The sequence below is a fragment of the Miniopterus natalensis genome, chromosome 6 (assembly GCF_054644295.1).
Source record: "Miniopterus natalensis isolate mMinNat1 chromosome 6, mMinNat1.hap1, whole genome shotgun sequence".
NCBI lineage: Eukaryota > Metazoa > Chordata > Mammalia > Chiroptera > Miniopteridae > Miniopterus > Miniopterus natalensis.
This window is the reverse complement of record NC_142086.1, coordinates 67,363,867-67,389,048: the sequence shown is the minus strand read 5'-3', so window position 1 is coordinate 67,389,048 and position 25,182 is coordinate 67,363,867. Positions and strand designations below refer to the sequence as shown.

General features: G+C 37.4%; 2 protein-coding genes across 2 annotated transcripts in view; one reads left to right on the top strand and one right to left on the bottom strand.

The window, feature by feature from the left end:
• PDCD10 (programmed cell death 10) overlaps positions 1-20,182 on the bottom strand; it is a 42,104-nt gene extending 21,922 nt beyond the window's left edge. The window contains exons 1-2 of the mRNA XM_016215741.2: positions 20,076-20,182; positions 3,321-3,531 (exon numbers count right to left, since the gene is read on the bottom strand). Coding sequence (XP_016071227.1) covers positions 3,321-3,416 — 96 coding nt within the window. The 5' untranslated portion in view covers positions 3,417-3,531; positions 20,076-20,182. The remainder of the gene's footprint in view (positions 1-3,320; positions 3,532-20,075) is intronic.
• A 795-nt stretch (positions 20,183-20,977) lies between these two features.
• SERPINI1 (serpin family I member 1) overlaps positions 20,978-25,182 on the top strand; it is a 64,132-nt gene continuing 59,927 nt past the window's right edge. Inside the window, exon 1 of the mRNA XM_016215747.2 lies at positions 20,978-21,094. The gene's annotated coding sequence lies outside the window, so the exon portion shown is untranslated. The remainder of the gene's footprint in view (positions 21,095-25,182) is intronic.

Sequence of the window (25,182 nt, the reverse complement as noted above, 5' to 3'; positions counted from 1 at the left end):
TCCATAATGCAACCAGGAGACCTATTTCACAGTACATTTACAACACATGCAATATACTTGGACTCTGAACTCTGCAGCTGCTGATTAAACAAGCCCACTCCTTCAGCTGTCCTAGCATAGCTTCATTAAGTTTAGCAAGCATCAAGCTCCCAGAATGCCATAAATAATTCCACCTTGTGAGCTGGAGTACTAAGATTTCCTCAGGTGTAAGGATGTACTGCTGACTAAAAATCTGTTCTACAGGATGACTTCGAGTCCCACCATTGTTATTATTATGGATGTAATGTTATGGTGAGAACGCATAAGCCTTTTCACTCTCATCTTACATTGTGGACAAAATTTAGTGGTTCATTTAGTTTCAGAGCAAAATGTTCATCCCTACTGTGGTACTACTTTCTGCAGGATTAATTTGATAACCACTTATCTTTAAATCTGCATAGCACAGAAAAACAAAAGCCAAACTAACTCATTTCCCAATGAGTAGATTTATATCAAAATCCACCTCTGAACTATAAATATTAGCTGATTAGGTATCTTATTTAAGATGTTACATTAATACACTGGAATGTCAGAGAACAATGCTAGTATTTTATTCTTTTTAACCAAACACTTCACATTTGAAGGCGCAATAATTATTTGACTCCATTCCTAAATCAAGGCCAAGGTTTCACTTCTATCAAAGAGGAAACCTACTACTACCAATATTCCTAAAAGCCTATTAATTCTGAATACTCTTTTTAAAATACAGGACAGAAATAATTTTTTTAAAAAGCCTGTATACTATGTTTGATCAGTAATTTCAATCTGAGAATTAGACCCTGACAATTTGATGCAGTATCTCTCAGTCTGCCACATCTAGTCATTTCTTTTTCAAATTTTACTTCTAACAATTAGTTCTTGAACCACTTCCATTAACCTACATTTATTTTCAGATCTCATCTGGAGAGAATCACTGCCTTTATCTCTGAAAGAGATTTACTAGTCCATTCATAGCCATTCTTTTCTTTCAAGTTAACTTTCCTTATACATGAATGTATTAGGAAAGGTTGTGTCAGTATTAATCCCAACAGTGCATTTTACCAGGATGCCACAACCTATACAATCATTTTCCAAAGTCAAGACTGAAATAAAATTCACTTTCCATATGTAGAAAAAGATCACCCAAATTGTTAAAAAAGCTTTTCTCATTCTTCCTCATTAATGAAAGGATCAGACTGAAGCTCAGACATGTAATTGCCCTCCTTTCAAGAAAAAGACTCAAAATAACAAGGTAAATACAGAATATCCCCCATTACAAATTGTCCCAACAGCCTACTGAGTTACCTACAAAGTTAGACTACAGACACGCAAAGAGGGAGCACCTCTGGGAAGAACTGTCATAATGGTTCTTAAAGTACCTGAGAAGTCCACCAACCAGTCGTCAAGATTACCCATTAGCTTAAGTCTTACCTTGTATACAGATAATTAAATAATTTATTTGCTTAAGCATCTGTTCCCTACAATGCTTATAATTTATTTGCTTAAGCATCTGTGTTTTACAATGCTTAAAAATGCTTTTTATTTTCTCCACATCTCCAAACCGGAGCAGAACACTCAGCAAATAAAATGGTTGGCATTTAGTAAATACTAAACAGCACTTGCTTCTAACAGTAACTCTAGTCTTGCATTGAATGGGTAAAGTATTAGAAGAAAATGGTGGAATTACTTACTGGAGCCTGCTATTGCTGCCAGAGATAGGTGTATCCAGCACTAAAAGAGTGCCTTAGAAGCTAGCACTATAGCAGTATAATAGAGACAGGTTTTTCAAAAGATGCCTACTTGCTTCCTCTTTAGTAGCAAACTTCTAAATTTCCCAATCTCTTTTGCATCTAGGGGTGTTAATGCATCTAGGTGTGGTCATAAGACTACATTTTTGCCAGTGAGATGTAAATGGAAATCTTGTACAGGACATTCAAAAGGTTATTAAGAATAATACCTGGAAGTAATACCCCCACCCCCTCCATTTTTTGCCCCTTCCAGGAAACAACTTAGGACATGATGAGCTTCAGCAGCCATCCCACATGCTGAAGTGATCTTAAAAATGGAAGGTAAGCACTAAGACGATGGGACAGAAGACAGGAACTGAGTTTCTGATGATACTGTGCCAAAATACTAGCCCTAGTCCATTTACCTGTGTAATTTTTTATGTAAGAGAAATAAATTTTACCTATGCCACTGCTTTGCATTTTCTTCTATGGTCACTGAGCCTAACACTACCTAGCGGACAGTGTCTGAAGTTCAAAATATTTGTATGAACTGAAAACTAAGTCTCTGGATTTCAAGTTGAAGAGGATGAATCTCTATTGGCTCCAAGACATTAGATCATAAAATACATCAAATACATTATTAAACCTAATAATGTGGGATAAATGGTTTTGAAGCCCACAATCTTACTCTAATGTAACTATTTTACAAAAAGAGATGAAAAGCTTTTAGAAATAGTAACGGCTTCCAGGCTATAGTAATAACAATAAGGTTAATGGAATCAATAGCTTTATAATTAATTAGATTAATAAAACGGGGGGGGGGGGCGGACCTAATTAAATAGATAAAAAGCATTAAGCCACTGAATTTGGAGTCCTAGATTTTAGTTACTGGTAATTTCAGAAAAATAATTTCACATATCAAGACCTTAGTTTACCATTAAAAGGAGGAAGTGATTAGATTATATTTAAGAAACTTGCACAGCTCTAGAATTCTGTACACACCTTAGCAAATTAATATTAATTTAAAAGAAAAATCAAAAATATATTGATATTATTAAGTCCTAGAATATTCCTCAAATAAAAAAAGCAACCACATCTTCTCTAAATACAAAGCACTGGTATGTTCTATTTATCAGTAAAATGTCGCTACTGACTGTAACTCATTAGGATATTTTTGTGCTTCTCCTCTGGCTATCTAAAATTTGCTTGTCCCTAACTCTTCAACTGTCTAATCCGTATTTATCCCTTTCAGAGCTTAGCATGTCTCTCCTTCAGTGAGTCCTGCCCTGACCTCTAAAACAGGTCCCACCTATTTTTCTTTTTTAACTTCATAGCACTTACCACAATTTTTCATTTATCTAATTACTTGTATTCTTTTGTTTAATGTATCTCTCTGCTACTACAGTGAAACCTCCAGAGGCAGAACAATGTATCTTGGGTTTTCCTCCCAGTTTTATGTCCAGTCCTGGCACAATACCTAACACATAGATGGAGTTCATTTATATAAGTATTTGCTATATGAAGGAACAAACAAACGTTAAGGAACTACAGAGATCCCATGAGATCCCAACCTACCTCATTAAACACAGGATACATGACTGCATAGAGGGGCATAGAAACCATGGAAGTGGTCTCAGCTTCATTCTTCATCTCTTCCATTGTCATCCTCATTCAAAAGCCAACTACAGTAGAAAAAGCAGTGCTAAAATGCAGAGGAATCTTCATTCACTGCAGTATTTCTTCTCTTTTTTGTGATAAAAGAATAGGGCACAAAACATATACTGATCTGGGTAAAGGAGAGAAAAAACAAAGATTTACTATATTAAGAGAAAACAACAAATACCGATAATTTTCTATTCCAAAGTAGAATCCTTATCTTATGAAAATCTGATCTGTTACTATATCTCACTTGTAAAGGCAGCCCTGGTCAGTGAGATATTTCTATTTCCCTTCTCGGATTCAAGAGTTGCCCTTTCTTAACAGCAAATCTCTTACTAGGTACTACTTCACAAAGCAGTGTTTCATGAACCCACTCATCTTGCACTCAGAAAGAGCTCTGTATGAAGCACCACAGATTTAATGACATATCTAATTCCATCACATGCAATCTAGGAGAAAGCATCACAATACATCATTATAGCATTTATATGTAATATAAAATTGTAATTATGAAATGTACAATGTATAAGTGCATATGGAATACAAATAAAGAATAAAGAATAAAAAATTAAAGTGTATAACATTTTCATTAAAATCCTTTTGCTAATTGCTCACTGATTTTGTCACCTAAAAATAAAAACATAAGCACCAAATAATTTAAGACAAATCTTAAAATTGGAAAAATCGCTACCAAATGTGGTCTATTTGGGGGAAAAAATGTTATTTAATTTTGCCAGTGGTACTTTTTGAACCTCTGTCCAAATCTGACACAAAAACTAAGACAAGAAATCCACAGACACAGGTAGCTTGGAATTCAAATATCAAGAATTCAGTAATAGAGAAATTTACCTTCAGGAGCTGAGGAAATATGTTGCTTTTTAAGAGAAAGCAACTATACTTATTTCCTGTGCTAGGCTAAAATATAAGCCTATTATAGAGTGAAAGCATAATAGTAGTGACATACCTATATATTAATAATAATATATTAAACAAAAAGCAATCAATTTTGAACAATTTCTAACATTTGTAAAGCATTCTTGGAACATTTTTTCCATGCATTTAGTCCTTATAATAACTTACTTTACAGTAACTGTCCTTCTAATTTTACAGATAAAAAAGCAGGCTCAGAGACAATAAATAACTTGCCCATGATCACACATGCAGAGGCCCAAGACCGGATCCCAGTACTTAGAATCCAGATCTGATATTTCCACATCAGAAAATCAAATCTGAAGTGGAAACAAAACAACTTGAGCCCATCCACCCATATAAATATCCAGAAAGTAGAAGTTATTTATTCACCGAATAAATATATATTTAGCACCTACTGCATGCAAGATGCAGTGGGGGTGAATAAGATGTCCTAATCATTAACAAAGTACCTGGGCCAGACTGTGGAAAGCCTGAGCAGTTTGAAAGATACGATCAAAGGCCTGGAGTAGTACTTAGAGCTTCAAATCTCCAATAACCCATCCCATTTGAGAACTGCTTACCAGCCTTCTGTATCCTGACCAGTGAAGGGGGAACGCAACATCTACTGGGACAGTCTGGTCGCATTTCTGGTAGTTCTAAACATGGTCGGTTTTTCCAATTTCTGAACTGAAATATATGCCCCCTGACTTCACAGAAAAACAACAACAACAAAAGGCCAATTCCTACATTTTATTCTATAGGGCAAGAGAAAATCAGTACCTGATCAGACCACTGATTTAAGTAGATTGCTTTGGTCAGAACATTAAGAATAGAATGGAGGAACAGAAACTAAAGGCAGGGAAAACATGTCTTTACGAGAGATCAACAGGATGAAAATGAGCAAGAGGAAGTAGGTAAATCTCAGTTGTGGCCCTACTGTTCCTATTCAACTACTTAATAGGCCATTTGGTAATCTACTTTTCCACTTAGAAAGAACTGTAAATTCTTCTTTATAATAAATTTGGAACAAAGAAGAGGGGTTGAAATACAGGGAAACTTGTCAAAATGAAAACAATGGGTACTGTATTCACAGTTTAACAGTAAAAGGCATCGTTATCAATGAAAAAAAGCAAGTAAGAAATAGCAGGACAGGGTCAACAACAGAACCTAAAGAGCTCTCTCACTGGGAGACAGAAAAAAAAAATCATTCATTTATTTAATAAATATTTATTCATTAACCTATACAACATTAGGCCCGGTACTAAACAGAGACCAGTAAACAAGGCTAGATAGTCTCTGACCTCATGGAGCTTATACTACATGGAAGGAAAGACAGAAAATGAACAATTGTGAGTATGACACAGGGGAGAAGTCAGGAATCTCTACTGCTGTGGGATAAAGGGATGAGAGAACCAGCATCACAAAAACCAGGTGTTTCAAATACTCCCAAGCATGGACCACAATTTTTTTTTTTAACTTCTGATTTCTTGGTGAGGTCAAGAGTAACATTCAAAGAGCAGGATCATCCTTGCAGGGGCTAATATAGTGAGCTGGTGAGAGAGAAGTCTACAAGAATCTCAGTAAAAAGGAGATGAAACACTAATGGAGGCGAATATACTAAAGTAGGCTCAATGGAATAATTTTCTTTTACTCTTTGGAAGACATGTGCCTATCCCTGCATATAAAGGCAGAAGGAGATGAAGGGATCAGTAGAGAGGTAGTAACTTTAGAATTCCTGCTGACATCTACCTATACACTACACTAAACTTGCTCAAATACTTAATTTTTAATTTTTGTAAATACTGGCATTGAATTCTTCAGTTTTCAATTGTGTTTAATAAGTAGTATTATACTATGTCAGGAAGTTTTAAGATATTTATGATTCAAATTAATTATATATTTCCTCTAAACTAATTTTACAATACTATCAGCTACTATTTGTCATAACAAAAGATGGTATTATAGCAACAACATTCTGGGTTAAATAGGTGGCTGGACTACAACACACTTAACCACCTTTTAATATTGTTCCTGTGGATTAACTTCCAACTTTTCAGAACACACGTTCACAAAGTAGGGCCATTCATGGTTTCATCAGTGTTTACATGAGTTAAAAACCACCAAATCCAGTACAATCTCCTTCCAGGGAGTATGACCTGGCTTTTCCCCTCCCCTACTCCCTCTTCCTCTTCTTCCCCCACAGGCATGCATCTCCTAAACTCTAAGGGATTCCACGAGGCTTACAACCAGAGGAGCAAAGGGCTGCAGCAGTTCCTCCCAGGCAAACCCCTGAACCTGCGCCCAAGGTCCCCTTTTCTCTGACTTCTTAGTGAGCCAAAACAGCCCAGCCTAGGCTCATTTCCCCCTTCTGTTATCCCACACCCTTCCTTGTTTCACAGTTTCCAGCTTTAATAAATGTCCTCTAAAATAAAAAACCAAAAAACACATACACCACAAAACAAACAAACAAAAAAACCAACCAACCAAAAACCACTAATTCCAACAAGGCTTATTAAATTCTTCTGCTGTTAAAATATGCTGTCATTCTTTCTACATGCTTCTTCATTTGAAATGGTTAAATGGACAACCTGAAATCACTCCAAGCAAAAAAGAACCTTTTACCTAAAGAGCAAGGGTCAGCTGATCTGAGGAAGGGCTCAGGCCCTGCCCCTTTGAGAAGGTTCCTTCCTTTTAGCATGGGTGTGGCCAGGCCTTGGTCAGTCAGGCAGTACATCATCAGCCCCTAAGGGATACTGGTTTCTGGAGTGAGTACTGATTATGCATTCATACTAGACTGAAGAATTCTGAGGCTATATCCCAAATCTGGAAAGACCTTAAAAAGTCACCTCATCCACCCACTAGTACAGCAGAAACCAAAATTCAAAAAATGACTTGTCCATGGTTACAACTGCTAGCTAATAATAAATAAATAAAAATTAATGTGGGTAGGGGTGGCAACATAGCAAGAACTATTTGCTTCCAATTTCAGATGTGTTACTTTGGGGTAAAAGGTTTCATTTCAAAGTAAGCTTTGTTTCTTGAGTGGTTAGCATCCACAGAATTAAAAAAGAAAAAGGAACCAGAACTATAGATACTAGTAATTTAGATACAAGGTATACTTTTCAACAAACTCGCCTTCAAAAACAGCCTTTGTAACATGAAGATACTAGAACAAACAGAATATAGGCAAGCTACTTATTTATACTTTTCCCCTTATTTCCCTGAATGTTCAAAATAGTACTGCAAATTTCTAACAGAGGGAATCAGTCTTAAATATATTCCTGGGCTTAAAACAATTATTCCCTTAGGGACTGATGATGTGCTGCCTGGCTAGCAACAAAAATAAGTTCTTGGCCATTCCAATGCTAAACTCTTACTGTTAGAAGTTTCTGCCCTGCCCAACCTTCAGGAGCTTGCTCATTTCAAGAACTTCACTTGGGTATATCTCAAGCTTCAGAATCAGCATTTCCTTAAACAGCCTCACTTTACTCCATCTGGGGCATGAGATAACTCTAGAGTCAAAGCTATATTTACTTACAAATAAAAAGAGTGGACAAAGGGAAATACTTGGTACTGATGTATGCATTTCTTGGGGTGAAAAAGAAGCTTCCCAAGTTAATTTGACACTTAAAAGCTTTCTAGGCAGGCCTATTTGTCTTGTTTTCCTTTGTAGTCAAATCCAGTACCCAGCCCTCGTACCCAGGCCTAAATTCTTGTAATTCCTTTAATTTCCCTCCCTAAAGAGAGAAGTGTTATTTATTTTTGTTGGATCTCCAACCTGTCCATGAACATTTAGCTAAAAGAAGTTTATTCATTCTAGCAGTAAGCAGAATCCATGTGTTTGTGTTACCATTTATAAGTTTTTCTTTTTCCCTTTAGAGACATTAGAGTCAGCATAGCAAGTACACAGTAGACCATTAATAAATGTTTGTTGAATGAACAAATTAATAAGAGATGGGCAATTTATAAATTGAATCATCCTTGTTAATACTTTTCAAATTACCAAGCCTAGCAAAGCAAAAACACAGAAATCTAATTAATTCTATTAACAAAGTCTGGACCATGTCACATTTACCAGTTTTTACTACTTCTTACTTTCCTAAGCTCTTCCTACTAAGCTAAGAGAATATAAGCAAAAAATGACTGCAAATAAAATCAGGATTTTAACAGAAATATACACGAACACCAAATAAAACTAAAGAAAAATAAAAGTCCAAGGTTATAAATTCTAATGTTTCATTTTTATTAGGGCTGCTAGAATATTTTTTAGATGCTGGGGAAACAAAAAGTATATAATTTAGTAGTTCACAAAATTGTCAACGTGCAAACATTTTCAACATTAGATTAACCTTGATTTACACATAAGATCCCAAAAGTTATCCTACTTTTATCACAAAGCAAAACTTTCTCTATGGGAAAGGATGCAAGCGATAGTTTCTAAGCCATCACAATCACTTCAGTGCCTACTAAAAACACATATTCCCAAGACTGCTCAATCAGAATCTCCAACAAAAGGTCCAGGAAGCTGTCTTTTTAGCAGACAGTCGAAATGACGCTTGTGAACAGGACAGGCTGGAGACCACTGGTATGGAAAGAACTGTGGCTACATCAGAGAACCTAGCTACTAAGGTCAGTCTCAGAGACTCAGCTAAAATTAAGTTTGACTAAGCACCTGAGACAGGGGCTTTTGGTTTTGACTTTGTCCAAGTTTCACTTAATCACTGACCTTGTTTCCCTATCTGAAGCAGAAAGGGGGTAAAATTACATCATCTCAAGGCCTTAAACTCTAAAATTCAGTGATAATATTTTATTATGTACTGGTATCTACTCTAGGTTCAAAAGTAATCTCATGGAAAATTTTTTTTAAAAAAGGAAAAGACCTGATTGGATCATAAAAACTATTTACAAATTCTAGTAAAGAAAGCCTCCTCAATAGTTGGTTGATTCAAGGTTTCAACTAACTGACAACCCCTTGCTTTCTTCTCAAGCACCTGGCATCAGGAATCATACCCATTAGGCTCCTAGATAAACTGATTTTATTCCAAGACTATGTAGCTCAGTCTAACCATTTCACATAGCTGGAAAGGTGAGCATGCAATATCAAACCTACTTTTTAGGGCCTTCTTATGTCAAAATGCTGTAGTCACTTCCAAACAAGTGACAAAAGGGGTAGAGAGAAGAAAACTAGGAAAAAGGGAGGCAGAAGAATAAAGTAGGTAGGAGATCCTACTCAAACCAAAACAAGCAGGTAGCCTTCAAGATATACCTCTGTCTCTCTCCCTCCTCTGAAAATTATATTTTCTGTAATTCAAGGTCTTCCATTCTACAGTTTTCTTTTTAAATAAGGGAATGTAGAACTCAACTTCCCTGAACATGCAATACAGTTGGTTTAGCATTTACTGAATTTTGGATTTAGGAACATCCAGAAACAATCTCTTGTTAATGGTAAGTGCAATATGTGACACTTGGCCACTCTATTTGTTTATATATACCAAACTTTTTTTTAAGGCTACTTCGAAATATCAAATGGATAACTTGTGCACAGAGAGAGATATGGGAAAAGAGCATAAGAATTAAAGTCTGAAAACAAGGGCTCACATCCTTGTACTTACTGTCAATTATAAACCATCATGTCTCTGATCAAGTCACTTCACCTCTCTATGCTTTAGTTTCTTCTATAATGTGGAAAAAAACTGAGCTGTATACTTGAAAGAGATGTGGTCAGAATGAAAGATAAGGTAATTTTTAAATCAAACCATAAAGCCTCTATATTAAAGACTTCATTTTACAAAGTTACTAAGCACTGCATTTTTGCACTTTTAAGTAACCATTCAAAGGAAGTACACATTCCACAAAGAATTATCACCTCATTGGAAGATCTACCCTACTCAATCAAAATTTTAAAGGCACTCTAAGTCTTATGCCACAATTTCTGGGTATCTGATACCACTAATTAGTTGAAGAACTCCACCTTTACTATTTTTAAAAACAAGATAAAAAAGATATAATCTTCAACATCTCTGTAAACATATCTGACCAAATAAACATTTGCTGAGCTATTAACAGAGGTTTTAACTAAAACATCTGAAAATTGAGTGAAGATATCTTTGAAAACACTGGCAAATGAGATCACAATGAACCATGAAGGAAAAATGTAAAAATGTTCTAAATTTAACTCCATTCATTTTATCATTTTTAAAAATCTCCATATATCTGTCACAGATAGGTGTTCCTTTAATAATACAGACTTGGTTCTAAACATATGGTTTATAAATACTCATTTAAAACTCACAATTCATTTTTCTATGGAGGGTTAAGTGAGAGTTAAGGATCTAAGAAAAGCTTCAAAATCCACAACGTTACCTAAGGAAAAGAGGAATATGACTGTTTCAGTTATACTTAGCCAACATTAACAGCATTGTTATCAGAGGTGAGTAATAAGCATAGTGATTCTAGAACCAGACTTGCCTGGATTCAATCCTGGGTCTACCGCTCACTAGTTGTGTAAGTTAGGGTAAGTTACCAAATTTCTCTGTGCTACACTTTCCTCATCTACAAAATGGGAATAACAATAGTATTTATCGTTTAAGGTTACCAGTGAATGGCACATGGTAATTATTCAACATTAGCTACCACGATTAAGTACATTTAATTTAGAATGACAAGATCAGATCTCTTTCTAAAAGTCAGATCTTCTGCACAATCAAGCCAGAGGACTCAAGGACTCCTGAAAGCCACATAAATAAAGATAAGTGATTTAAAATTCTTTAAAACAGCAGAAGGCTTGTTTGTTCCTTTGTTTTCCAAATAAAATATTTTATCAAACTCTATACAAAAGATAAAACACTAAGCTGTTCATTCATCCAATGTGTTAAGTAACTATAGTTTACCATCCCTTTCTCCACAATTTGAAAACTACTACTCTGGGACAATCGGTACACAAGCATTATAAACAGAGCATTATGAAGAACAAAGATGAGTGGCCCCAATAGAAAGGGTAAGGGCTGGCAAAAGATGTTTGGACCTAGATTTTCCCATAGCTCAGACAGTTCCAGGTCTCCAAATTTACCCTTACTCCTGTCACATGCTTACACATTCAAGAAACTTAAATGTTAAAACACTAAATTTTTAAAGCGAAAACAGTCTAGTCCAATCTCCAAATACATTATCTAGTCCAATCTCCAAATTCCACAATGCAGAAATAATATTCCACAGTTAGTCACATTAAGAAACAAAATAGAATGGTGACAGATATTTTAAACAAATATATGCTACTGAGTTACTATAGCCAATTGTACAGACATGTTAATCTGCTAAACTTGAACTACTTCTAGACTAACCTATCCTGCTCTGTGTCATCCAGGGGTCAAGACCCCCAGACTCCATGCAGAATGTCTGGAGACTAAAGCCAAAAGGAATGTGGCTCTGATTCAAAGGCACTTTAGGGTACTCAGCCACACAAGTCTGTGACTTTCAGCTGGGTGCTGCTGAGACCTCTGATTCACTCACCCTGAAAGTTAAACGTATCATGGCAGTGTGTGCACTTGCATATTCTGCAGAGAAGTGAATGAGCAGCTTTTCTACACACAGATGGACAGTATAGAGCAGTAGATAAGCGTTTGTTTGAAACAAAGACCTGAGTTTGAATTTTTGCTCAGCTGGGTCATATCATTTGTTATTTAATCTTTCTAAATTCAGTGAGAAACTAATGGAAATATTGATTAAAGTACTCACCTCAGGGAGTTATTAAGAGTACTAAATGCATATAAAGCACTTAATACTGTGGCTAACACATGATAAGCATTCAATTCACACTGTAGTTATTGATATTTTATTCAAAATTCTATGAACCTGACATGGCATCAGGACTGGAAATAGGGTGAGGCACACCAGATGTCTAAAGCACAAAACTGAGCTCTTATTTGCAAGACACAGTATCTCCTTAAATTTTGCACCCTAGGCCCCATTTGCCTCACCCTAGTCTTGCCCCTGGCATAACACACACAATCATAGCATAATACTGACATCACAATATCATAAAGGCCATACGCTTACATAGCACATTTTTAATAACTTTTCACGTCCACTTGCCAAAATGGAGGCAAAAATAAATTACTGGGCCACCAGAAAAAGTTACATATCATCCAAAGAAAATTACATAGTTTTGGAATACTTAAAATAATCTGGTCATCAACTGCATTTTAACATCATTTGTCAAGCTCATGTTAAAATTACTTTTTATTCTTTTAACGTGCATACATCAACTTAATAAAGAAAGCTGGGGCCCAGAAGCAGACTAAGTAACGATCAAGGACCTTCTTGAGATAATTCATAAAAGAAGATAGTCTACACAAGATAATCAAAAGTTGATGGAAGAATCAAAGGGCTCCTTACCTCTGAATCAGCTGATGGGAAATGGGAACAACAAAAACACCAACCACTGGCTTCTAAAATATTTCTGTACAACTGGTTCAGGGGAAAGAATACATATCTCTTTAGTTGTGACAAGCCTCAATTATTTTTCCTATTCCAATGCCTAAATTTTTCTTAAAGCCAAGTCTGAACAAAATTTAAATGAAAACCTTTGTTGGAGGACAGGAAACAAATGTGTCCCCTCGGATATGTCCACCTTTTGCCCATAAAGTTCTTAATCTAGTGGTTCATGAATCAAATAACGTCTAACTGAATAGTCCTTAAGTATTTAATTGAGATACATCTTTCTATTTTCCTTTTTGTTAGTATCTGTGATCTCTTGTTTAAATTTCTCCAGTATAATCCCAAAGCTTTCCTTTAAAATCCCTTAGAAATTCAACTCAATTTAAGTACTCATACTGATCCTATGTTTTCTGCTGGAAAGTACACTTTAAGGAGATTATACCACATGGGTCTGGCTCTGTCTCTCTTATAATCTTAGATATCTACAGTTAATGACCACTAATTGCCTACGGTCCTCTATGCAATGTATATTTTCTTTACCTTACCTTACAAAATTTCTTCACATCAAAATGTTGCCACAAGACACTCAAATGTTGATAAAATGATTAGCCCCGGAAAACAAATTGACTCTGGCTCATCTGTTTAACACTAGGTGCTAAAAAGAACAGGTTCTATCTTGATAATGACATTTAACTTCACCATTAGCTTCTAACTGATCTCAAATACAAATGCAACTAGTCACAAGAAGAAATGAGGAAGATAGAATGATATCTGTTTATATTGTATACACAATTCTTCACATAACCTTCACTTGCAAAACTGTAATTCGCTTTTTAATGAAGTACACCAAAATTAAGTTAGGAACTCAGAAATTTCTCAAGTTTTGACAATATTGCCAAAAGCTAATTTTATTATAGATAAAGGCAGCAAACAAAAGTATGTGATTTCTGCATAAAAGACCACAGAATTATTCAAAATCCTTTGGAATCAAGAAACCCTTGCAACAATCTGAACTAGTACAAGGAGGAGGGTAGCCTAGAGGCCAGGTCTGATTCATTTACCATTCCCAACTGGCTTTTTTATAGCAACCTTATATGTAAGTCCATGAAGGCAGCAGAGGTGTGACATTTTAGGGTCTGGTCATTTCTTAACTCCATTTGAGTTCCAGTTCATCCTGAACGCAGAATGAAGGAAGGATGTTTCAGTGCCAGGAACCAGATGTTAAGTTAGAGAAACTATCATTTTCCCCCCTTCCTAACAGCTCTAACCCAAAATTATCAAATGAACTAAAGAATGTGAAAGTACTTAATATATCAGAAAGGGGGTGAAGGGAATCGAAAGGTAAAAACAAAAGGAAACCTAGAAAAAAATACGTATATCAGAAAGACTAAATGTTCATATAGTAGCCTTTCCATCCCCTTCCCCTTCTATCCACCATATTAGAAATGCCCTAAAAGGAACTTTTTTATTCCTTTATTTCCTAGTACCCAGCAGAGTACTCTGCAGTCAGTTTAAGTCAACAACAGTATTAGTTGGAGATGTGATGGAAAGTCAGATATAGTCCATGTCCTTGAAGGTGTGTAGTCTTGCAGGGAGGAAAGACAATAAAAATAAAAAAACTAGACATGTCAAGTTGCCACTTTGCATAACTCAAGGAGCATACCTGCATTACTATATACATACTTACCCTACGTAAGTTCAACAGACATGCTTAACATTTTTTTGAAAACAAAACAGAAAAATAACTATTGAAATACGTAGTAATCATAATTCCATTCCATGCACATAAACCCCAGAATAAAAGAAATGAGACATGGACCTGCTATCTCCCCACCCCCACCCCCTAGATTTAAAGTCACAGTGCCTCTCACAATGAGCAGCTCACCACACTGTGACTCCTGTACTAGTCCTACAATATACGCATTTCTTTTCCAACATGGCCTCTGAATAACAAGTTAAATACTTCATCTAGCACTCACAGGAAAAGTAATTCTATTCCAGAGCTAGAGGAAAAACTGACTATGTTGAAATTATGTTAGTCTCCAAAGAGGTAGCCTCCAAAGGGATTTTTTAGATTGAGTTTGAATACAAGTAATTTTTGCCTGCCACACTGACTAGCATCTAGGATACAACTACTCTGTAATTGCAACTCTAAATCTAACTGCCCTCTAATGGAGCTCAATCACTAACATCAATTTTACTACAATGATTAAACATAAGGTCTCTTGAGTCCACCTGGATTCAAATACTAATTCTAAGCAATTACTGGTTGCGTGACCTTGGGCAAGTTGCTTAACCTCTCTATGCTTTAGTTTCCTCATTTAAACTGGGGATAATAGTGCCCCTACCTCACAGAATTGTTGCGAGGATTATGAGATCATGTAAAATCCTTAGCATGTCGCCTGGCACTTAGTTACTGCTCAGTAACTATTGGCTATCGTATTATATCCCAATTCATTCCAAAGAAAATTCCAAAGGCAGTTTCACACATTATGTATATACTCAATAAATATTTGATAAATGAATGAACTAAAGTATCATTATTATGAAATCTATACTTACTTCTGGTAAATTTATTTCCAAGGGACTGGCCTGAGTAAACAGTACTGACTACCATTTAATATGTTCTACTGCTGTTACCCAATAAATCATGAGCCTGCTGTTAAATCCCCTTTTTTCTTTCCTTTTTTTTTTAAAAAAAAATAACAACACTTGGTTCTAGGCAACTGTAAAAAAGTGAGATTGAATAGATCCCATTTTGGGTGGTTAAAAAAAAAAAAAGATTACCCATACAAAAATGTAAGGGTGACCTTGAAAAATAGGATTGTGATATTACAATACATCCGAGATGCAATTAATTTTGTAGCTAAAATGAGAAAACTTGAATTTTTCCTCTTCATGCAGACAAAAAATGGACCACTACACTACACCGTTTAACCTTTCTGCAAATAAATTTCTAATTGTTGCAATGAATGTGCTTTCATTTTTTACAGAGTGTGTGTGTATTCCTAAAACATAAGTCTCTAACACTAAAACTTTCTATGACACTTCAAATGCAGTAACAGACACAATCAATCACACTAACCTCTAAATCATTTTTACAGTTTATATTATGGAGAAAAAAATATCATGGAATTAACTTTAAATTCTTAGTAATATCATCTATCATCTGACCTGAAGAAACCAACAACATAAGAAATAGTACTTCAGTTTTACCCTCCATATCTTGGCTATCACAGCAAAAGATATAATTTTGTCCAAGATTCCAATAACAGGACTGATTTTTTAAAAAGTAAACTTATCAAAGACTTATATTTAATAATAAAAACTGGGAGAATTATCAAATTTTAAAGCCAAATATCAGCAATCACTTTTTTGACAATATCTTGTGGGAGAGTGAATTGGTAAATTCATGTAAGCATATAAGCCTACAGCAACTCAGAGCTATTGAATTTATTCTATGCCATCACTACAGTACTGAAAAGGATTAAAGAATTTGTTTTCAGGACCAACACCTAAGGCAATTTATTCCTGAAATATAGTTTGCATGTTTTTAAAATGACCATCTTTTTACTCTCGTAAGTATCTAGGCTGAAAGCAAATACAATATTACCATAAAACTTAATGAAATATGAATTTTTTCAGGAAGCCCAAAATATAAGTTCCTTCGAAACAAGCACTACTCGACTTTACAAAGGCACCTGTCTAAAGGTAATATTAAAGGTGAAATTCAAAGGAAGATAGCCATGGTTAAAAACCAAAATGAAACAACAAAGTAAAAAAGAAACAGATTTAGTTTGGGACAAAATTAGGTAACATTAGGGAAAAATAGAATTCATTAAAAGTTATGTTTCTTCTATTTCTGTATTTTGTCATGAATGTTGCTTGCAAAAAACAGGGCAGTGATAAGGTCTCCAAAATGCTCTGTTATACAGAAAATTTGCTGTAATAGAAAATGATTCCTACATCATTTGCCCATAGAAAACTATTCTGATTTTAGAGACCTCCAAGAAAGAACATCTTTCTACAATTTACATTAAACTTCTGTCAATAATTCCTTTTTATCTAAGGGTAGGAAACATGTCTGTTTTACTCATTTCTGTATTTCTGTCCCTAGCAGAGTGCTGGAGGCACTGTGTATGAATGCACTCATTCATTCACTCATTTATTCATTCATTCAGCAAATATTTACTGGGCATTTACTTTGTGCCAGATACTGTGAAAGTAGAGAAGTAAGGCACATGACAAATGATAGGGCTCTGCCCAGGTAGCTTATAGTTTAGTGAGGGAGACAGACGTTTATCAAATAGATACAGAAACAGTTAAGTTCCTATTGTGATGATGCTACCAAGGAGAAGTACAGAGTGTGGTGAAGACATCATGAGAACTTACTCTAATTTTAGGAAGGAGTGGTCAAAGGTCAGGAAAGGTTCCCCTGACAAATGACATTTAAATTGAGACTTGAAAACGACTAGAAGTTGGCCAGCTTTATGAAGGGGAGGAGAAGCAGTCCAGGCAGGGGAGAACAGAACATAAATCAAAGGTCCCCAAGTCAGGAAGGAGTTCATGGATACAGTGGCTGAAAGGCACAGCAAATGAGAAAGGCTGGGGATAAGGGTAGAGAGCTGAATAGGAGACAAAAGATAAATTGTCAGCATAAAACAGAGTAAGATGATAACAGTATCTGAATATTTAAGTCATTTAAAGTCTTTTTCTCGTGTAAAATAAATAACCTAAGGGAACTGAGTCTACAATGTTCAAGATCTGCAGAAAGAAGACCTGGATAATGCCTTGGTCCCACCAGTGACCAGTTACATGCCCTTGCACTTAACCATTCTGAACCTCTTCATTCTCTTTGTAAACAGGTACTCAATATTTTACCTACTGGGAATACAACGATAATACACACGTTCTTATGATCTTATATCCTTAAAAAGAAAGAGAGAGATGTGCATGGGAGACATCCATCCTACGTCCTATAAGAGATGACGTCCAAAGGCTGACACAAGGCTCCTGCAAAACCACTATGAAAATACAAGTGCACTCATAACCCTGTAAACCTGAAATTATTCAATTTACAGATATCCAAAACGACCACAGTACTCCAGCATGTGATTGCAAGAGAATAAATATAATAGAAACGTTACTCCACCATTGCAACATGGGTGAAATATCAAAACTGGACCTCAGAAATAAAGTTAGTGGTAGAATTGAACCAAGGACAAAAAAATAACACATGCAGAGCAAGTGCATTATATTAATTGTACTTACTTCCAAAGTTTCCTGACTTTTAATTCAAAAGCTCATTCACAACCTCACAGCTGCATGCCAAAAGGCAGAACTCATTTCACACTTCCCCCAACAAAAAGTAAATGCCTACATTGCCATCTATAAAATACATTAACATTCTTGCTTTACTATCTCATTCACTCACATTCACCTTATGGTCTACTTAAACTATGGCACCTTTCTAACTTAGCATGAAGCAAGTTAACCCCCACATAATTTTCCATTTGTTCAGTTGGTCTCCCTTCCTTGTGTACTGCATTACTCATGGTGCTATATTATTCCTGATTTTACTTCATTCTACAGTATAATACCTCTCTCCTATTTTAAATGTCATATTAATTTCCAGGTCGTCTTAACTTCGATCATAGAGGAACCTAATACCTCTGATCCTAGTGTTTTTGCATTCAAAAGGTGATAATATTAATAATTGCAAAATACATTCAAAACGCAGCATATTTCAATGGTCAACTTATACAACAGTAAACTATGACTGATTACCTGCTATTACTAGAGATCTGATTGTTTATAAACTTACCAGGAAGAAATCCTGATGTAAATGAATACACTCCAAAATTCTACTGAAGAACTACCCAATAATATATTCATGAACTATAACAATTGTATAGGATAAGACTGAGACAAGCACATCACTTTCTACTCAATATAAAACATTAATGTCCCATTTTTCCACTTTAATTTAAATTGAGAATGAGTTCAAAATCATAGAAAATGCTAAGAAAAATAAAATATGTATGAGCCTCATGTTATTTATACAAACATCCCAGAGGCAAAAAATGAGGGAAAAATTAAAAAAAAAAAAAAATCAACAAAAATGTGCTATTACCTCCAAGAAATGCAACATATCTTCTTTTCTAGTAATGATCACACTAAACTCTCTTGATGCTATTTTATTTTTAAAAAGTGTAAAACAAGTTATAAGAATTCCAATCCCACTGTAGTCAGTTTTATAAAACGAGAGAGAAAAAAGTCCTACGGTAGGAGGGGAAAAGAATTTTCTTTAAAGGATGGGATACAGTGCTTTAACTGACTTTCTCCTATATCATCATCCACTGTTTAAAGTAATAGTACGGTCCATCACTTAATATATCCCTAATAAAAGAAAAACATATGTTAAGTTGAAACTGATTTTTTTCTTATTTTCTCAAAAAGTTATAAAGTGTGTCCTTTTTTTTTTATGGAGGAATTTTCCCCCAGTTCAAAAAGTCTTCACCTTGCACACGGCTTCTTAAAAATACATAAAAGGCATTATTTTGCAACTTTCTCTACCCTCTTCAAAAACAACCAACTCTGTTTCTGGTGCAGCAGCTGTGATTCGGAAGATCTGTGCCTACGTGTGTGACCTTGGGCACATCATTCATCTTCTCAGTTTCCTCATCAGCACCCCAAGTAAAAGCTCTTGGAACGCAGTGAAGTGTACACGTATCTTAGGGATTACCCTGAAGAGGGTTACGGTTTTCTCCTCAGGGCAAAGTTACCTCCTTAGAGGGGCGACATCCGGAAGCTGGAAATGAATCCGTAGATCTCTGTCAACATTTGACTCCTCCTTCCCCAGCTCTTTCCTCAAAGGGCATAACCTGAGTCACCCCGAGAAGACTCCCAAGCGTCTTTTCCTTCCTCCACTCCTCCCTAGGCTACTTCTGAGGCAAAGGAAAACAGCAGCCTCGCCTCCCCTCCCCAAGCCACACCTTAAGAGGACCCCACCCCAGGTACATCCGCCCTCTCCCTGCTCCCGGGGCACCAGAGGCCAACCTCGCCCTTCCCCTCCCGCCCCCACCTAGAAGAGACTTCCTGGAGGCGTTCGGGCCCGAGCAGGGCAGGCGGCATTTACAAACCAGCTTTACGCCACTCGCGTAGGGTAACCTCGCTTACGCCCATAGGGCCCCGTTTCCAGCTCCGTCCGCTCCGCCTGCCAGAACCGAGCCCGAGTGCCTCAGCCACGGCCCTCGTGTGATTCCAAACCTCTAGTGCTCCGCGCAGGGCTACAGGAGCCGGGACAGAACAGCCACACCTTACCGGCAACTGAGGCACTGACTTCACTTCCCACCTTCGAGCCCTCTTCAACTCCCGGATCAATTCACTCCGGCGACGCCGGAAGGACCCGAGAGGAACCAGGCGTTGTCCGGAATCCTGCCCAGCCGGAGTCGCGCAGGGGCCTATGGGGACTCGTAGTTCCACTCGCCGGCTTCGCCGGCAATTCGTGCACAAGCAGGACTACAACTCCCGAAAGGCCGTGCGGTGGAGCGTAAGGCGATGGGTGGGGACACTTCTAGCCAATAGTAGGAGAGTTCCCTGCCTTTGCGGGAGGAGGTGAAATGAAGAGAGAGGGTGCACGGAAAGAAGAGGAAAGGAGGGTTCAGCTCTCACCTGCGCCAATCAGGGTGCACGATCGGCCCTGCGACTACTCACCCATTGTGGGGGCGGGCTAGTGGAGCTGAGGAAAGAAGGGAAGTAGCTCAGGGGGAGAGTTCAAAGTGGGGAACATAGAGCTACTGAGCTGTGGACAGGGTTGGAATGGACGCGTTGGGGGAAGCGCCGCGGTGGAGGGAGGGGGCAGTGTGGGGAGGGTCCGTGGCCGGAGGAGCAGCTTCCACGGGAGCGGCCGAGCCCCAGACACATCGGGCGGCCAGACCTGCGAGTCGGGGAGGGATAGGTTGAGCCTGGACTCCTGGCGGTGCCCGGGCGGGGCGGGGGGCAGCTCCAGGTGTGAGGCTACGGAGCGAGAGGAGAGGGGTCCCCAGGGAAAGGGAGGCGGCGGAACAGCTGCAGAAGCGCAGGGGTCGGGAAGGTCCAGGACGGCTTCCCGCCGCCTCCAGCCGGGGCGGCAGCAGAAACAGCGGGGGGAGGAGCAACAGCTGCCGAATTCGCCAACTGGAGGAGGGGAAGGCGGAGCTTGTGTCCCCGTAGCAGCCGACGGCGCAGCCCGGACTTAGTTTCCCGGGAGAGAGGAGAGCAGGATCCGGAGCGGAGCGGAGCGGAGCGCGGTCCTGAGCCTCAGCGCCCGCATCCCGCCAGGGCTTGCAGGTGTGTGGGAGGTAAGCTGAGCGTTTCTCTGGCGCCTGCACATTGCCCGGGAGAAAGCGTCTCCCAGCAGGAATTCCATCACGGCACGGCCGAGAAAGAGTCTCTGCCTCGGCTCAGAGGGCTGTGCGAACCTTTTTAGGTGAAATGTACATTTTTGGACTTTGGCCGGCGGGGACGCGGGGGAGCGAAAGGTGGCCTGACTCTGGATGGAAAGGGCGTGGTTAGTGTTGTTTGGTTTGAGTTGTGCCATGAAAACTGTTCAGGGAGATTGTAAAATTGAGGGAAAACCTGTTAATTGAGAACAAGGTGAATGTTATCTGGGTAGGTGCGTAGATGGTAAAAAACAAAATGTCACTGATACAGAATTACTTCAGAACTCTGTCACTAGGAAAATAACTTTGCATCCTTCGCTATCTATCCGTTACATTGTTTTATCAGATTATCCTGCTACCGACCTGTTTTCCAGGGTGGTTGTACTGCAGGTCCCTAGAATTGAAAGAGGTCTGTATTAAAGAAGCAAATGCAGGCAGGAATAATCAAGAAAACTAAACCCATTAGAAGAACTTTTGCCAGCAATAATGTAAAAATATGTTTCAGTAGATGGATACTTAGCTTTCCTTCCAGTGGCTCTAGACTATTGGAACAAAGACCGGGACTCAGCCACAGTGCGAACATATGGTGCACTTCATTGCTGCTCCTAATTCTCTCATTTGTACATATCCGGAAATATTAGCACATTTTAAAAAACAAAAGTATATTAAAAAGTACAAGGAGAGCTGTAAGAGGATCTTTTCTGCTTAAACAGTATATGCTAATTGATTACCCCTCAAATGTGTTATGATGTATTCAGAATTAAAATACTTGTAATAGTATCATAAAATAAGTTTATTCTTAGTATTAAACCATGTGTGATATAATGTAATTAAATAACTATGGATGAAAATATATTTTAATATTAGGTAAAGATGAGAGACTGCATACCTTTGTGTACCTATGACAATATTACAGCCTTTCGTTTTTAGAAAAGTATGTAAAAATCTATTTGCCTAGTTTGTTTTCTTTTTGTTACAGGTTCCCCAGATTACATAGCTTTTATTCATAGTAGCATACTGCAGCACATTTTGCTCTGAAATTCTTTCATTGTGACAGTTGTATATTTCAGAGTCTGCCTGAATATTTTAATCTGGATGTTTTTGAACTCAGGTCAATAAAATGGAGTAATTACCTTCTATTTTCTTGTTTTCATGCTTTCTTGATTTATTTAGGACTTTTGGGTTTTATTTCTGTAAAGGCACACAAAATTCCTTTTTGAAAAGAAATGGCTGGAAGAAATTCTATTCATAGCTTAAAGTTCATTCCCACCAGTGTGCTACCACTGATAAACCTAAGTGACTTATCAATGTATTTACTCCCTCCCTCCAGTAACTCCTTCCCTCCCACACTCTCATACACCAGGGAAATATATAGGTTGACAGGTCTTAGAAAAGCAGCTGCCTTTAGATTGTCCCCAGGCAGATCAGGTAAGTATTAGAAGCAGCCGAGAGCTTAGAAGAAAACGCAACAGTAGCCACTAAACTTGGCAGCCATGGTAAGGATCTGATTTAATCTTTGCTACATCATGGGAGAGTCCATTAATCCACACAGCTGATATGACCCTGTGAAAATGATTTTAGGGGGGAAAATGGATGCTAGGGTGTAGTGAGGCTTAGAAAAGATTGTTTACCCTTGTTATTTGTTATTAAGTGGATTGTCCTGAATCGGTCTTAGATTCTTTCTCAGACTCTGCTAGTGATTCATTTTGTGAAACTGAACACTTGCTGTCAATGGTTTATTTTCCTTGTATACTAATAATAATAACAATACTGGCAATGAAGTTCTTTCAGAGCCTTTATAAAAGATCTTTTTGGAAGAGCTTGGTTGGAGATGAGCTAATAATCAAGTAAATGGGAAATAAAATAAATATCAAACTGTTAAAATTCAGATGTACTTTGAATCCCAACTATTCATAGGTCTTCTACTCTAAGGTATAATAAAGGATTGAATTTCTTTCGGAATGAATGAGTTTGTGATATTAAAGCAGTGGATTTTTCACCTGTTTCCAAGGTGAATTTTTTTGTTATGTCAGTGAAAGAGATTGGGTTCCTATATCATTTGGAAGTAAGGAGAGCATATTTCTATTTTATTTATTTATTTATTTATTTATTTATTTTTAGAGATCTAATTGGCTTTATTCAACAATTCATGAATCAGGCAGCACCCCATCTACTAAATAGAAAGGTGCTCCCAAGATGATGTTTTTATAAGGGAGGAAATCATTAGCAATATATGGTACTTGGGTATTTGTTACCTTGAATTCTTGACACATTTTAAATTGACATTCACATTAAATCTCAGATAATCTGAAGACATTGATTGTATGTTACTGGTGTTGAGAAGGTTTAGTACATGACAGTTCAGAGTTTTATGTAAAGTACTACCTAGGTTAAAAGCCAATTATTCTGCTCTTGATTTTTATCATTTGTGTATGGCTATCCGTGAATATACAACATGAAAACCAACAGGGTGCTGAATCTCTCTCTTGAATGGAAGATGCTCTGAGATTAATGTTCTTTAGCCAAAGACTTGGTTAATTACAAAATACATTTTGGACTTTTTTTTTAAATTTGAAATTCTGACTCTAAGCCTATTGAGTAGCATGAATTTCTCTTTCTAACAGGAGGATTCACTGATGACTTAAATGTTCAAGAGCAAATGGTTTTGGTGCAGTGGGGTAGGGTTGGGGGCTTTACAAGTGGAAATAGATGTGAAGAAAACTGTTTGAAAAACATACCCTTAGTAAGAGCAAAGAGGTTTGATCTTTTTTTAATTTGTTAAATGCCTGTAAGTGATTTCATGAGCTCCCCCAAATCATTAATTTTTAGAGGCCTATATCCATAGTGGGATACCGTACTTTCCTACATTGTCATTTTAACTGGAGTCAGACTGACATTAATTCATTAGATTTTGAATAATCATTGGTTATTGAAAGAAAGCAGAAAAGATCATGCATTCATACAATCATTTCTAACTGAAACTTACTATTATTTGGATATAATATTAAAAAGAAGTAAAAACCTAAAATGATGTTTTGCCCCTTAATAACAGAGGTACTTGACCCAGACACTAAAGATAGCAAAAGTAACACACACACCTGTCCCCTTTTAAACCAAACCCCTAAGGTTAAGTGTTGCTTTGAGGATCGGTATTAATTATTATACAAAGGTAAGGATTTGCCACTTACTGAATCAGAACCATTGACCAATACTTTAAAAAAAAATTTCTGTTGAATATATTGGGGTGACATTAGTTAATAAAATTATGTACGTTTCTGGTGTACAATTCTATAACACATCATCTGGATATTGTACTGTGTGTTCACCACCCCAAGTCAGGTCCTCTCCATCACCATATTCCCCCTTCACCCTCCTCTACCTCCCCCAACCCCCTTTCCCTCTGGTAATCACCACACTGTTGTCTATGAGTTTTTTGTTTTGTTTTGTTTTTGCTTAATCCTCTCACCTTTTTCACCCAACCCCCCTCCCCTCTTAACAGCTGTCAGTCTGTTCTCTGTATGAGTCTGTTTCTATTTTGTTTGTTTATTTTGTTGATTATATTCCACATATAAGTGAAATCATATGCTATCTGTCTTCCTCTGACTGGTTTATTTCACTTAGCATAATACTCTCCAGGTCCATCCATGCTGTTGCAAAAGGTAAGATTTCCTTCTTTTTTTACAGCTGAGTAATATCCCAGTGTGTAAATGTGCCACAGCTTTTATATCCACTCATCTACTGATGGGCACTTGGGCTGCTTCCAGTACTTGGCTATTGTAAATAACACTGCGTGAACATAGGGGTGCATATATTCTTTAAAATCTGTGTCGGGTTTCTTCAGATATATTCCCAGAAGTGGAATCGCTGGGTCATGAGGCAGTTCCATTTTTAATTATTTGAGGAAATCCCACACTGTTTTCCACAGTGGCTGCACCCATCCGCATTCCCACCAACAGTGCACAAGGGTGCCCTTTTCTCTGCACCCTGGCCAGCACTTGTTTGTTGAT